Raw genomic sequence first — 15,235 nt, 5'->3', positions numbered from 1 at the left:
CCAGGGAATGCCATTGAGCCTCAGGCCTTGCTCCCACCTGCCCAAACCACGCCCATCACTAGCACATGCCATCAAAGCAGTCCAAACATGGGACAAAGTGGGGGATGGGGAGATGTCTTAAACACCTGCAGAGTGGAGGGACTTAGGAACTTCAGTCTTTTTCAACTCTGAGATGCAATTGCTTCCTGATCAAGGGAAGTGTTGCCAGGCAGGGTACACATATATTTGAGCATCTTCGGCCCCTCCCCAGGGCCACTGATCTGCAGCCATCTGGCTCTCCCAACTGGTCCTCCAACCTTCCCATTTCTTCCAGGCTCTCCTGCCTGGATTGTTATCCCCAAATAGCCTCATGGTTCCCTCCCTCCCTTGCAAAGGCCCTCCCAGACCACCTTACCTAAAGAGGTAAGGCCTTCTATCTTTCCACCCTCTTTTTCCCTTACCTGGATTCATTTTCCTTCAAAGATACATCCCCACCTGACCTTGTATATCCTCTTTATCACTAGCAGACTCCCCCAATGGGAAGTAAGCCCCATGCAGGGGTGGGGGGGGTATGTGGTCTGTCCTGTCCCCTGTTGTTACACAGCACTTAGGACAGCACCAGTGCACAGCAGGTGCTCACTAGTATTTATGCAGAGTAACTGAGCCTCAGATGACAACAAGATAGAAAAAAGATGTATGAAGAGCAAAAACTGCAGAAAAATGTTAACATCAAGTGCACGTGTGTTTAGGGGTGGGGTGGGGCAGGCAGTGGCTGCTGATTCTGGCCATCTCCAGCAAAGTCAGATTCAGAAAAAGATGAATCAGTTAAAGAATGAACAAGTTGCTGATGAGCAAGAACAGCATACAAAGGAGATATGTTTTTAAAAGTGGGGGGAATAGGCTGGTAGTTCCTCAACCAATTAACTCAGTAGTGACTGATTACCATGACGTAGTAATCTACTCGTAGGTATACACCCCCCCCCAAATAAAAACACATGTCCACATAAAAACCTGTACGTGTATGTTCCTTGCAGCATTATTCATAATAACCCGAGAAACAACCCAAATGCCCATCAGCTGATAAGTAAAGTGCAGTCTATCCATACAATAGAGTATGTTTCCTCACTAAAAAGAAATGAAGCACTGATGCTATGACAAGGATGAGCCTTGAAAACACTGTGTGAGGTGAGAGAAATCAGTCATGAAAGGCCACCTACTGCATAATTCTATGCGTATGAAATGTCCAGAAGGGAAATCTATAGAGACAGGAAGCAGGTTAGTGGTTGCTTAGGGCTGGGGCTAATAAGGAGATTAGCTTAATTAAGCAGGTTAGTGGTTGCTTAGGCTGGGGTGATAAGGAGATTATAGCTAAAGGATATCAGCAGCTATATAAATCACTAACATAACAGTGAGGCTGGAGAACAGTATGGAGATTCTTCAAAAAGTTAAAAATAGAGCTACCCAATGATCCAGCAATCACACTTCTAGGTGTTTGCCCAAAGGAGACAGAAATACACATTCAAAGACGTGTATAGCACCATTATCAACAATAGCCAAACTATGAAAAGAGCCCACATGTCCACTCACCAACGAGTGGATAAAGAAGATGGAGTGTATATATACAATGGAATATTACTCGGCCATCAAAAAGCATGAAATCTTGCCATTTGCAACAACATGGCTGGAACTAGAGGGTATTATGGAGAGTGAAAGAAGTCAGACAAATACTGCATAATCTCACTTTTACGGGGAATTTAAAAAACTAAACAGGTAAATATATGGGAAGGGGGGAAGGAAAAAAAGGAGGGAGGGAAAAAGCCATAAGAGATTCTTAATGACAGAGAACTAAGGGTTGATGGAAGAAAGTGAGTGGGGGATGGGCTAGATGGGTGATGGGCATAAAGGAGGGCATTTGTGATGAGCACTGGGTGTAAGTGTATGAATGATGAATCACTGAACTCTACTCTGGAAACCAATATTGCACTGTATGTTAACTAACTAGAATTTAAATAAAAATAGCAGCGAGGAAATGGATTATTACTTAGTAAGTGCATATAAGGAGATAGCACTTACCAAGACATGAGATTCATGGGAGGAAAAGCAGCATGATCCCTGGTAGAGACAGATCTGCGATCATTAAGTCAGGGGTTAAAAATAAGAGCTGCTAGGAAATGCTCAATTTTCAAAAGGCAGAATCTTGACACAAGTTGCAAAATAAATACAAGAAATTAGAGGAAAAAATTATAAGCTCATGTACACTTTAATAAAGTTGTAGTTCAAAAGAAGCCTAGTATCAGGTTGCAATTTGAAATTACCAATCTTCAACCATGTTGACCTACAAAAATAACCATTATGCTTCCCTTGAGAGTATGAGAATATGTTGATTTTTTTTTTTTTTGGTAGCACAAATTCACACACAGCCCACCACCAATGAAGTATTGATGCGCAAATGATTTAGGTGGTGGTGAATTTATCGTTAAATCCTGATAAACTCTCAGAGATCAGACAATTTAATCTCTATGTTACCTATAAGGAAAGAGGTCATGACTAGAAGAGACAGGACAGGGATCCCCACGCAGCTTTGTGTGACTCCAATGCCCATGTTCCCATCATTTCACTTGCTTCTCCTGATAGCCCACGAGGCCAAGAGGATTGCTCTTAGATTGAGGGCACTAAGGGAGCACCTACAGTCACCTTGGGGAGGGGCTTCCCCAACTACAAACAGACTCAAGTGGCACCCTGCCCATGTCTGTCCCCTAGTGGCACGTCTATGCATCAGCCTTGAGCTTCCTGGACTCCCAAGAAGTCACAGGCTTAGGGAAAGGAAGGGAAGAAGGTAAATTGACTTAGCTTTTATTCTCCAAAATGTTAGCGTTAATCATAGTTATGGCTACAGTAGAAGTAGTTCTGAGTTCTTGGGGGGATGGCCTTTTATTCATCGTCACACCCAGAGACTCCCCATTCAGTAGGTTTTGACTGTACTGGCTTCAGATTAACAAAACAAACTTTACCTTTGCAAGAAATGCTCGTATTTCCGCCGGTATGCAAAGCCGGCCCGTCTCACCCGCAGATGCTCCATCAGCCCCAGGTACTTGATCTGATGCCTTACGAGCAAGTCATCAAACTTGTCTTTGGAAACACAGAAGGGAGAGTGACAGTAAAGGGCCCCATGGCTCTGTTTCAACTAAGACCACAGGCTGCAAGCTGACAATCCATGGGCTAGATCTGGCCACGGACATATTTTATCAGGTCCTAATTTGTGTGTGTGTGTGTGTGTGTGTGTGTGTGTGTGTGTGTGTGTGTGTTTTAATGGGGGAATTTTACAGGCAAATCTGGATTTCTGGCTTCTCTTTAAAAAACTATGGTATCCAGCTGGGATGCCTGAGTGGCTCAGCAGTTGAGCGCCTGCCTTGGGCTCAGGGTGTGACCCCGGGGTCCCAGGATTGAGTCCCACATCGGGCTCCCTGCATGGAGCCTGCTTCTCGCTCTGCCTGCGTCTCTGCCTCTCTCTGTGTGTGTCTCATGAATAAATAAATAAAATCTTAAAAAAAAAAACAACTATGATATACAGCCATTTGGGGGTAAACTCCCACATGGCAATAACTTGTTGGAAGGGAATAGGACTGCCCTTTTGGATAGCATGTGCCCTTTGCAGTGTTCCACAAACCCCTCCACTCCCTACTGCTTTACAACCAGTCTGCTTCACTCACTTGTTCTTCCCGCCTGCCTTCTGTACAACTGTGTTATTGACCATGGCAGGTGCTTGGAAGATACCTAAGTCATAAACCATTTTGGAAGACTGTTCCCTGGCTAGAGAGAAGCAACACTGCTTCCCTCACCTGTGACATCTGTCTGGCTCAGCTGTATTGTTCCTGAAACTGGTCAGGATCTAAGCAATACTCACTCAGGATCGCAAAAAAAAAAAAAAAAAAAAAAAAAAAAAAAAAAAAAAACCCTCTCCCTCCCTATTCATTTGCCTTCTGGTCATTTAAAAATGAAAAGAATTCATGTGTAAAGGACAAGGCACAAGCCTCTAGGGATTTTTAGGATTTTAACCCACTGCCATCTTGGCTTTCCTCCCAGATTGATTTTCCTGAGCTCAGTGTTCAGAACGATTCACGACTCACTGGGTTCTTTCCTCTCATTGGGTTTGATGCAACGGATGTACGAAGGTTCCTTAGAGATGAGGATTTCCAGAAGGCTGCTCAGGCTGTTTTTAAACTGAGTCCCCACCTGCAGAGAGAAAGAAAGAGAGAGAATGAACTAAGTAGATATTGCTTCTCTCAGTCAATACAGAGATCAGCCAGGGCACAAAAATCCAGCTCTTTAGATCCCAGCTCCTGATAGATTGCCCTACCTGTTACCATCTTGCCCCCTAAGAAAGGTTTTGGGTGTCCTGGCCTGAGAAGTCCAAGCTCAGACTGGTTAAGTAGAGAGGCTGGATACTTTCTTCATTTAGCACTTATGTGGTGAATGCTTCATAGGAACCTGTATCACCGTTGAGACAGTCATCCCCAACACCACCCATTTCCTTGTTATCAAGCTTCCTTTATGACACCTGCCCTACTATACATTCTTTCTTTTTTTGATGGTATTTTTCCTATTCTTTCCCACTAGATTATAAACTCTATGAGGACAGGGACCTTGTTTTTTTTCTTGCTAAATTTCGTGCCCCACACACAGTGCCTGACACACAGTAGGCACTCAGTGAGTGGTTACTACTACACTTGGAAAGTATATATTTAGTAGTACATGTTAGAGAGTGATGCTTTCAGGAAAATGGAGGACAGTTTTTTTTTTTAAGATTTATTTATTTATTTCAAAGAAAAAGAGAGAATACAAGAGGGGAAGGAGCAAAGAAAGAGGGAGAAGCAGATGCCCCCCTGAGCAGGGAGTCTGACTCAGGGACTCTGGGATCATGACCTGAGCCAAAGGCAGATGCTTAACCGATTTAGTCACCCAGGAGCCCCAAAGGAGGACAGTTTAAAATGTACAGGTAACTGAGAATAAGTGCACTCTCTGGCTGATTTTTACAACCTTCTAATTCTGCACAGACATTTTTTTCCCCCACTCACCGTTGGCGGCCTCCTCCGGTTTTCTAACTCAGCCACTAGGAAGCATTCCTTTAGGATGCGGTTTTTGGACCTGCATAGCACCTGCAAGTAAAGGAAATGAGCTCCACATTCACTACTTCAGAAGTCACTAAGGAGTCTTCAGGAAAGCTTGCATAAGTGTGCACGACAGCCCAGAGCCATTTGCTTTAGGAGTGCTTGAAGAAAATGGGAAAAAATACAAACATGGAGGGAAATGTTTAAATACTGTATCTACTGCACTTGCTACATGGTAAGGCTATCTGAATGCTTTTCCTCTGACATGGTAAAGCAATCACTTGTTCCCAGTCCAGCCGCTACAGAGAATGAACCAGCTCTTTAAGAATCATCTCCAAGATGGTGTCAAGTGAAAAAAGCAAGACGAGGACCACATGTACAGTGTGGGATTATTGTGTGAAGAGAAAGGAAAAAGAGGGAGATACATACACCCCTTGGTTGTACTATCCCAAAAGAATATACAGTCAAATGGCTAGAACAGTTGGCTCTCAGGAGAGAGAGTTAATGACATGGAGTCAAGGACACCAGATTTTATACAGTGTGATTTTTCCCCTTATGCACACATTTTCAAAATAATATGTATTATTAAAAATCTCTAATTTTGTTTATATTTTTTAAAGATTTATTATGGAGGGGGAGAGAGCAGAAGGAGAGAATCTTTTCTTTTTTTTTTTTTTTAGTTTTTATTTATTTATGATAGTCACACACAGAGATAGAAAGAGGCAGAGACACAGGCAGAGGGAGAAGCAGGCTCCATGCACTGGGAGCCCGACTTGGGATTAGATCCCGTGTCTCCAGGATCGCGCCCTGGACCAAAGGCAGGCACCAAACCGCTGCGCCACCCAGGGATCCCGGAAAGAAAGAATCTTAAACAGTTTCCACACCCAGCACGGAGTCCGATGTGGGGCTGATCTCACAACCCTGAGATCATAACCTGAGCCGAAATCAAAAGTCAGATGCTCATCCGACTGAGCCACACAGGTGCTCCAAAAAGCTTTAATTAAAAAAAAATTAATTTGACACTAAAATTCTTTTCCTTGTATCCACACAATGAATTAGAATTATTATTTGGCCTTTAAAACAGAAGGAAATTGTGACACATGTGAGAACATGAATGAAACTGAGGACATTATGATAAGGGGGAAAAAATTAGACACAGGACAGATACTATATGACTCCCACTTCCATGAGGTTCCTAGAGGAGTCACATTCAGAGAGACAGGAAGTACAGTGCTGGCTACAGGGGCTGAGGGAGGAGAACAGGGGAGTTAGTATTCTAACAGGGCAGAGTTTCAGTTCTGCTAGATGGAAAGGATTCTGAAGATTGGCTGTGCAACGATATTATGGTGCTTAATGCTACTAAGCTGCACCCTTAAAAATGGTTGAGATGATAAATTTTATGTTATGTGTATTTTGCCACAATTCAATGATTCTTTTTTTTTCAATTCAATGATTCTTAAATTAATTTTTTTTTATTTAATCCACTCTGATTCTGCACTGACAATGGCATGAAAAAGCAATTTGAAGATAGGAGTGAACACATTAGAAATAACCCATCTTGGGGCACCTGGGTGGTTCAGTGGTTGAGCATCTGCCTTTGGCTCACAGTGTGATCCTGGGGTCCTGGGATCAAGGCCTAGCATCAGGCTCCCCATGGGGCCTACTTCTCTCTCTGCCTCTCTCTCTGTGTCTCTCATAAAATCTTTAAAAAGAAAAGAATGCATCTTGAAGTTAGAAGGAAGTCCAGGAACCTTCAGCCCTGGCTGGTGAAGTGAAGGACTCTGAGATTTTTCCATGGGAAGCACACTCCGTGGATGGGTTTGAGAAGGGTGTGGGCATGGCGGGCAGAGGCATAGCCAGGAAAGGAGTACTATGTTCCCTGTGTCAGCTGGGTCCCTTTCACTCCTATGTCATTTACAACGACTTAAGGATGGAGGCCCCACCAGATCCATCCCACCAATGGGGATATTTGCTAGACACCCCCAGTTGGGAAGAGGTGGGGCTAACACTGAACCTCAGAGAGCACCCGCCTGGAGCAGAGATCCAAAGTTAGGCATAGTTCTCTCTCTTGAACCTCAGAGGTTGGAACAAGTGGTCCTAGAAGTGACAGAGAAAAGATCAGAAAGGCCAGAAGGTACTCCTGAAATGAACAGTCTGTGTGTTTACTTGAAAATGTCTTCCTACATTTATGCTTTTTTTGTAAACCAAGCTAATTAAATAAAATTCAGTTTTTAATAAAACAGTTAACTGTTTCAATATAAAGTAAGGCTTTAAAACACAAGGTTTTTCTGATCAGTGAGGTATATGAAAGGAGACTGGGACTTGTACCAACAGCCACAGAGGCTAATCTCAGTTCCACCTCATGATGTGACCTTGAGCAAGTCGAGACTTCTCTGGGTCTCAGTTTTCTCGTCTTCTATTCATACTACCCTGGTATATTCCCACTGCAACAAAATCTCTGCTCCTGCCTGGACACCTCACCCTGCAGGGCTCAGTCCCCTTTCCTAACATCATACCACTCCCTGAACACACAGTGAATTCTTCTGAGCCTTAGGGCCTTTGTACATGCTGGCCCCTCAGCCTGGAGTAACCCCGATCTTTCCACAGCCAACAGCATTCTCACTCAGGTTTCAGCCCAAAGTCACCTCCACAGAGCTGTTTTCTCTGATCTCTTAAACTAAATTGAAAATGTCCTTCTTGGGTACCTGGGTGGCTCAGTAGTTGAGCATCTGCCTTTGACTCAGGGTGTGATCTTGGGGTCCTGGGACTGAGTCCCACATCAGGCTCCCCACAGGGAGCCTGCTTTTCCCTCTGGCTGTGTCTCTGCCTCTGTGTGTCTGTCATGAATAAATAAATAAAATATTTTAAAAAATGTCCCTCTCAACCATGTTTCCTTATTTTCTTCAGAGCACTTGTTATGGATGAATAACTTATTCATGTGCAGTTGACCCTTGAACAATATGGGCTTGAACTGTGTGGATCCACTTATATGCAGATTTTTTTTTTTACAGTACAGGACTGTAAATATATCTTCCTTAGGACACTCTTAATACTATTCTCTTTTCTCTAGTTTACTTCCATTGTAAGAATACAGTACATAATATATATAATATGTGTTAATTGACTGTTTATGTATCAGTAAGGCTTCTGGCAACAGTAAGCTATTCGTAGTTAAGTTTTAGGAGAGTCAAAAGTTATAAGTGGATTTTTGACTGCATAGGAGATTAGCAGGGTCATGTTGCTCAAGGATCAACTGTATATGTTTATTCTTGGCCACTCTCCAGACCCATGGCAAACTCCATGAGAACGAGGACTGGCCAGAGTTAGCATGGTTCCTGGCACACAGCAGGGCCAACATATATCCTTGAATCAAGGACATATCATCATACAGATGATCTTGAATATATATTCTGGCCATGACATGCTGGAGTTCTAACATAATGCATTGAAGAGAAAAATCCAGAAGGCCAAATCTACCCCAAAACCAGTGTCATGGGTGATATACCTAATAATCATCAGAAATATGTAGTTAAGTTCTAGACTTACTTCTTTCAGATGTCTGTAGAGGAGATCATTGTTTTTTTCTAAGAATCCTATAAAACATTGAAAAATTTTTGAATCAATGGCTTTGCCTAAAAATGCAGTTCTACCCCAATTGACTGCAAAGGGAAATCCTGAAAATAATCTTACAGGTTCAGATCAGAGTTTCTCGGCCTTGACACTACTGACATTGGGGCTGGAGAATTCTTTATCGTGGAGACTGTCTTATGAATTGTAAGATGGTTACCAGCATCCCTGCCTTCTACCCACTTGATGCCAGCAGCACCTTCCCCAGTTTGTCTCTAGACATTGCCAGATGTTCCTGGAAGAGTAATCCCAATGCTGTTTGGGAATGAGGTTCTCAGAATTGAATTTATCACACACACACACACACACACACACACACACACACACACACACTACTCTAAACTCTCACCAGTATCAGACTAATGTAGAGCCTTTATGCTAAACATTATACACATATCCTAGTCCAGTAGCAATGAGTTATGCATAAAAGGAATGACATCTAGGTGCTCCTGGATCACTAAGTCCATTGAGCATCCAACTCTTCGTTTTGGCTCACATCATGATCTCAGAGTCATGGGATCAAGCCCTGTGTTGTGCTCTGTGCTCAGCTCAGAGTCTGCTTGTCCCGCTCTCTCTGCTCCTCTCCCCACTCACACGCTCTTTCTAAAATAAAGAAATAAATAACATGTGGAGGGAAAAAAAAGGAATAACATTGAAACAATGGAGCAGCAGCAGTTGAGCATCTGCCTTTGGCTCAGGGTGTGATCTGGGATTCCTGGGAGTCCTGGGAGTCCTGGGATTGGGCTTCCTGCAGGGATACTGTTTCTCCCTCTGCCTATGTCTCTACCTCTCTCCCTGTGTCTCTCATGAATAAATAAATAAAATCTTAAAACAACAACAACAACAACAACAAAAACAATGGAGTGGCCAGGTGAAGCCAGGTGAGAAAATCTTTCCCACCACTGAGGAAAGTACCAGGACTAGAAGTATCCGACCGTATCTTCATACAGAGGAGGATGTGCCATTTCCGATTTTAACTTAGTTTTTAAGCACCCACTTAAAACCTAATCAGTTACTAATAATTAGATTAGTAACTAAATGACATTATAAAATTGGCACCAGGGGTGCCTGGCTGGCTCAGTTGGTTTAATGTCTGACTCTTGATTTCAGCTCAGGTCTTGATCTCAGGGTTGTGAGTTCAAGCTCCATGTTGGGCTCCATGTCAGGCTTGGAGCCTACTTAAAAAAAAAAAAAATCAAAATAGCTAAAAAAAACATGTCTAAGATAAAAAACATCTAAGATACAATCTTTTTAGAAAACTATTTGGAGTTACCAAAACTAACATTTTTATTGTGGGAAAATATACATAACATAAATTTTAGCATTTTAACTATTTTTAAGTGTTCAGTGGCATTAAGCATGGTTGCGTTTTTGTGCAACTATCACCACCATCCATCTCCAGAATGCATTTTCTCAAACTGAAAATCTGACCCCATTAAACACTACTTCCTCATTCCCCCTCCCTCAGCCCCTGATAACCACTATTCTACTTTTTCTGTCTCAATAAGTTTGACAACTCTAGGTACCTTGTAATTGGAATCATATAGGTTTTGTGTGACTGGCTTCTTTCACTTAGCATAAGGTTTTCAAGGTTCATCCATGTGGTATGAGAGATCAGAGGATCTCTAGGACTGAATAATGCTCTGCTGTTTATGGTATAGCATATTGTGTCAATCCATGCATCCATTGATAGACATTTGGGTTGTTTCCACCTTTTGGCTATTGTGAATAATGCTGTAATGAATGTGGGTGTACAAATATCTGTGCAAGTCCCTGCTTTCAATTCTTTTGGGTATACACCCAAAAGAGGTCCAAACTAATTTGTTTTTTTTTAAAGATTTTATCTATTTATTCATGAGAGACACACAGAGAGAAGCAGAGACATATGCAGAGGAAGAAGCAGGCTCCCCACAGGGAGCCCCATGTGGGGCCCAATCCTAGGACCCTGGGATTACGACCTGAGCCAAAGGCAGGCACTCAACCACTGAGCCACCCAGGAGTCCCTGTATAAGATATTTCTATTTTCCTGAAAAGGTACAAGAAACTATTGGTTCTTGTGGTTACCTCAGGGAGAAGCTAGGAGTAAAGGAGGCTTTTAGTTTCTTTTTTGGACTTTTCTGTATGGACAACAATTTCTATACATGTAATATGCATAGCCTTACATGTTTATTATTTTTTAAACAAAAATCAATTGATTACCTGCACAGAGAGTAATCCTATTTTAAAATGTTTTCTATTTTTATACCACTGGGAATTTAAGAGACAAAATGTATTAAAGATTCTTAAAGAAATAAACTTATTTAGAAGGGAAAATAATTCAGGGGTGCCTGGCTATCTCAGATGGTAGAGCATGTGACTCTTGATTTCAGTGTTGTGAGTTCAAGCCCCAAGTTGAGCACAGAGCCTATTTAAAAAGAAAAAAACAGTAAAAATATTTTTTAAAAAAAGAAGCGAAAATAATTTAGAACCTAAAGCAGAAGTAACCAACGAAAATATTTTTTAAATGTTTTGAAAGAAAATGCACATAGAATTATTAGTAATAGCTCAAAAGTGTAAACAAACCCAAATGCCTATCAACTGATGAATGAATAAACAAAATGCATTCTATCCATAGAATGGCATATTATTTAGCGATACAAATAACAACATGGGTGAACCTTGAAAACATGATGCTAGGTGGAAGAAGCCAGACACAAAAGACCATATATTGTGTGATTCCATCTACATGAAATACTCAGAACAGGCAAATATGCAGAAACAGAAAATAGATCAGTTTATAGCCTAGGGCTGTGGGGGATGGGGCTGGGGAAGATAGAGTGGTTGCTAATGCATACAGGGTTTCTTTTTGGGGTGAAGTGTTTTAAAATGCACTGTGTTGATGGTTGCATAACTATCACATGAATATAGTAAAACTAATGTACTTTGTGCTTTAAGTGGGTGAAATAAAGTCGATATGCATAATAAAATCATGAATGAAATAACTTCAAATGGCATGCTTGCAAGCAGGGCTAGCAAACGTTTGGAATAGACGTGCAGCCATTTCTCCACTGGACACAGGCGCACCTCATGGCTTGACCTGCACACCCTGGACACTCGCCTTTGGTGCAGTAGGTGACCTCTCCCGCGTAGTGGAAAAGCCGAAACTCCATCCAGCCAATCCTCTTCCGGCCCTTGGGCCCTGCCAGCTTCCGGCTGCAGCAAGACAGAAGTAGACACGCACTGAATCTTTCTAGTTCCTGGCAACAAAATGCACCAATATATAAAGCAAAGAGCAAAAGAGAAGTCCTGACAAGCGGGTTAAGAACATGACAATGGGTGGAAGCCCAGCATTAGAAGCCAAACACACATGGCAGCCCTAGTTCATCTGGCTACAGACCAAGGTCTCCCTCATGTTAGATCCTTCCCTGTGCAGAAAGGGGAACCCTCGTGCACTGGTGATGGGAATGCAAACTGGTGCAGCCACTGTGGAAAACCAGTATGGAGGGGGCCTCAAAAAGTTAAAATAGAGCTACCCTATGATCCTGCAATCATACCACTAGGTATTTACCCAAAGAATACAAAAACGCTGATTCAAAGGGACATATGCAACCTAATGTTTAAAGCAGCATTATCTACAATAGCCAAGATATGGAAGCAGCCCAACTGTCCATCAATTAATGAATGGACAAAGAAGTTGTGAGATTTTATATCCATCTATCATATCTATATAAATCTCACATCTTCTTTTTAGAATATATATATGTGTAGATGTATATATAGATATAGATATATATCTATATGTAGATATAGATATATGTAATGGAATATTATTTGGCAATAAAAAATAAAAAATTTGCCATTAGCAACAACCATTTGCAATTTGCCATTTGGATGGAATTAAGGAGGATAATACTAAGTGAAGTCAGAAAAATACAATGCCTTATGATTTCACTCATATGTAGAATTTAAGAAATAAATGAACAAAGGGGAAAAAGAGACAGAAAGACAAATCAAGAAACAGACTCTTAACTATAGAGAACACACAGATAGTGACCAGAGGGGAGGTTAGTAAGGGGATCGGGGAAATAGGTGTTGGGGATGAAGGAGTGCACTTGTGATGTACAGAAGTGTGGAATCACTATATTGTACACCTGAAACTAATATTATACTGTATGTTAACTAACTGGAATTGAAATAAAAACTTAAGAGTAAAATTAGATCCTTCTCCTAAGCACTGAGGAATGAAAAAACATGTGAACCACGGAAACACTTACTTATACAATGAAATAAATTCTATTTTTTTCAGGTGATAACTAAGAAATAATTTTACTATCCTACATTTTTGTGATATTGACTGACTAAAATACTCATGAAACATCATTTTTCAGATCTGGTAATTCCAAATTTTTAACAACCTTTTCCTGAAATGTATATACATATATACTGACAGTGCAGATATCCTAAGTGTACAGTTCAGTGAATTTGCCACAAGAAACACATCCACATAACCAGAACCCAGGTCAAGAAACAGAACATTGCCAGTTCCCTGAGAACCAACCCCCTACCACCTTGAGCGCTTTCCAGTTATGACCTGACATCTAACATAACAGATTGGTTTTTATCTGATTTTGTGCTTTATGGAAAGGGAATTGTATAGTATATACTCTTTTGTGTCTGATTTCTTTTGTTAACATGTTCTGTGATTTACCTACATGACTGCACGTAGTTATAGATTGTGCATTCTCATGGCTGTATGTTATTCCATTTGTGAATATACCACAATTTATTTTTCCATTATTGATTCATTTACTTATCATTGCAATATTTAACAAAAGTCTGATAAGGCCACTACCATTTACTGAGTCTTTGCCAAGGCTAGAAATTGCACTAGGTGATTGATGTAGTCATTCACAGCGCTACCCACTAGGTATAGTAATAAGCCACATGTCTTATAAGGGGCTGATCCAGGATTCAAAACCAGGGCTTTAGGACTCCAGAGCATGAGATATTCAATTCTCTTCCTTGTCTCAAAGACTAAGTTAAATTTCTAGTCGATTTTCTGGGATGCTATAAATGCTCTATATCTTGACCTGGTGGTGGTGATGTGGGTATACACAAATATGAAGATTTGCTGGCTGTACGCATCAGATATACACATATCACTGTATGTATATTATATTTTTAAACCTAACTTTAAAAGAAGACTATTTCATGCATGTGATCCTTTCCAAAATGTAACAATCATAGATACATGCATAGATGCATGAAATAGTCTTAGAACATTTTGCCTGAGATTCATTTGAATTGTATTGCTACTAACAAAAGGTATGCATGTATATGAGTTGGTGTATCATTATGGTGCATCATGTTTCAACATATGAAGGAGTGGCTGTACTCTTGAGGTCCACTGCCCACCCAAGAAAGTGGATATATGATGACCTTCCCCATGCAACAGCTTGTCAAGCGAGATACATACGTTTGGAAGTGTGCATGTTTGCCTACTTTCTCTTCCAATTTCTCCAGGAAACTCAAGTCTGTAGCAGGACCAGGACGGATACATTCTTCATCCTTCCAGAGAAAAAGAGAAGCCTCAATCCATAGCATCATATGGCATCAATTCTAAGTTTAAATGCCTTCACCACTTGTGTCATCTAACACAAGTTCAGGTGAACAGTGGGGGTGGGAGTGCAATGATCCATTACAGGTGCTTAGTGTCTCAGAAGGGCTGGAAATTCTTTGAAAAGTCAACTCTTCTACTCATCTAGGCCCATATATGGCCTAGAACATATATTCCCTTTTACTAGGAGCAAAATCCTCATGGAAAGAAAGCTATAAAACATGTGCATCTAATTTTTCACATTTCTCCAACTATGTCTATTTCCTATCTCAAGTCCTTAACACTGTTAGGATGTTAACATTTAACTGACCATCTTAACAAGTGAATCAACCCTACAGCATTTATTAAAATAGCAAGAAAAAAAAAAAAAAAAAACAAGGTTCAGGTTGGTGAGACAACCCTCTTGAAGTAGCATCTCTGTTTCCTGATTCCATTAATGGAAAACCACATAGAAGCAAGTATTTATTACTAAAATATTTAAAAATGCTAGTCCAGCCATTCATATGAGCATTGAGTACACATAGAATAACCTATGCCAGTCTGTGCTTCCTGGAACATGCTTCCCCAGAAGTCTATACAATCCTTCCCAGACCATCACACCTAAAATTGAATCATCCTCCCCAGCACATCTAATCCTTTCTGGGGTTTTTTTTCATCATTGTACAACCTACTTATTTTGCCCATTAACCTGTTTGTTGTCAGTGTCTGTGCTAAGATTTAAAGCCTCGTGAGTGTAGTGGTTTTGATCTATTTTGTCCACTGTTGTGTCCCAAAGCACAGGGCACAATCATGGCACCAAGTAAGCACTGCTAAGTATTTGTTGAATGAATTGAGTCTGCATGCTTACCACACAATAGCATAATTCTGAGCCCTGTGCATATACAATCTCAACCTATCCTTACACTTCCTCTTAAGATAAGTGCCA

General features: G+C 41.1%; 1 protein-coding gene across 1 annotated transcript in view; it reads right to left on the bottom strand.

Moving 5' to 3' along the window:
• MYO1H (myosin IH) overlaps nt 1–15,235 on the bottom strand; it is a 42,810-nt gene that overhangs the window by 12,633 nt on the left and 14,942 nt on the right. The window contains exons 13-18 of the mRNA XM_055322733.1: nt 14,170–14,261; nt 11,812–11,906; nt 8,634–8,680; nt 5,055–5,135; nt 4,107–4,212; nt 2,991–3,108 (exon numbers count right to left, since the gene is read on the bottom strand). Of these exons, the coding sequence (XP_055178708.1) occupies nt 2,991–3,108; nt 4,107–4,212; nt 5,055–5,135; nt 8,634–8,680; nt 11,812–11,906; nt 14,170–14,261 (539 nt within the window). The remainder of the gene's footprint in view (nt 1–2,990; nt 3,109–4,106; nt 4,213–5,054; nt 5,136–8,633; nt 8,681–11,811; nt 11,907–14,169; nt 14,262–15,235) is intronic.

This window comes from Nyctereutes procyonoides, unplaced genomic scaffold, assembly GCF_905146905.1.
Source record: "Nyctereutes procyonoides isolate TBG_1078 unplaced genomic scaffold, NYPRO_anot_genome, whole genome shotgun sequence".
Lineage (NCBI taxonomy): Eukaryota > Metazoa > Chordata > Mammalia > Carnivora > Canidae > Nyctereutes > Nyctereutes procyonoides.
The sequence above is the reverse complement of the archived record's forward strand: the minus strand, read 5'-3'. Positions and strand labels throughout refer to the sequence as shown.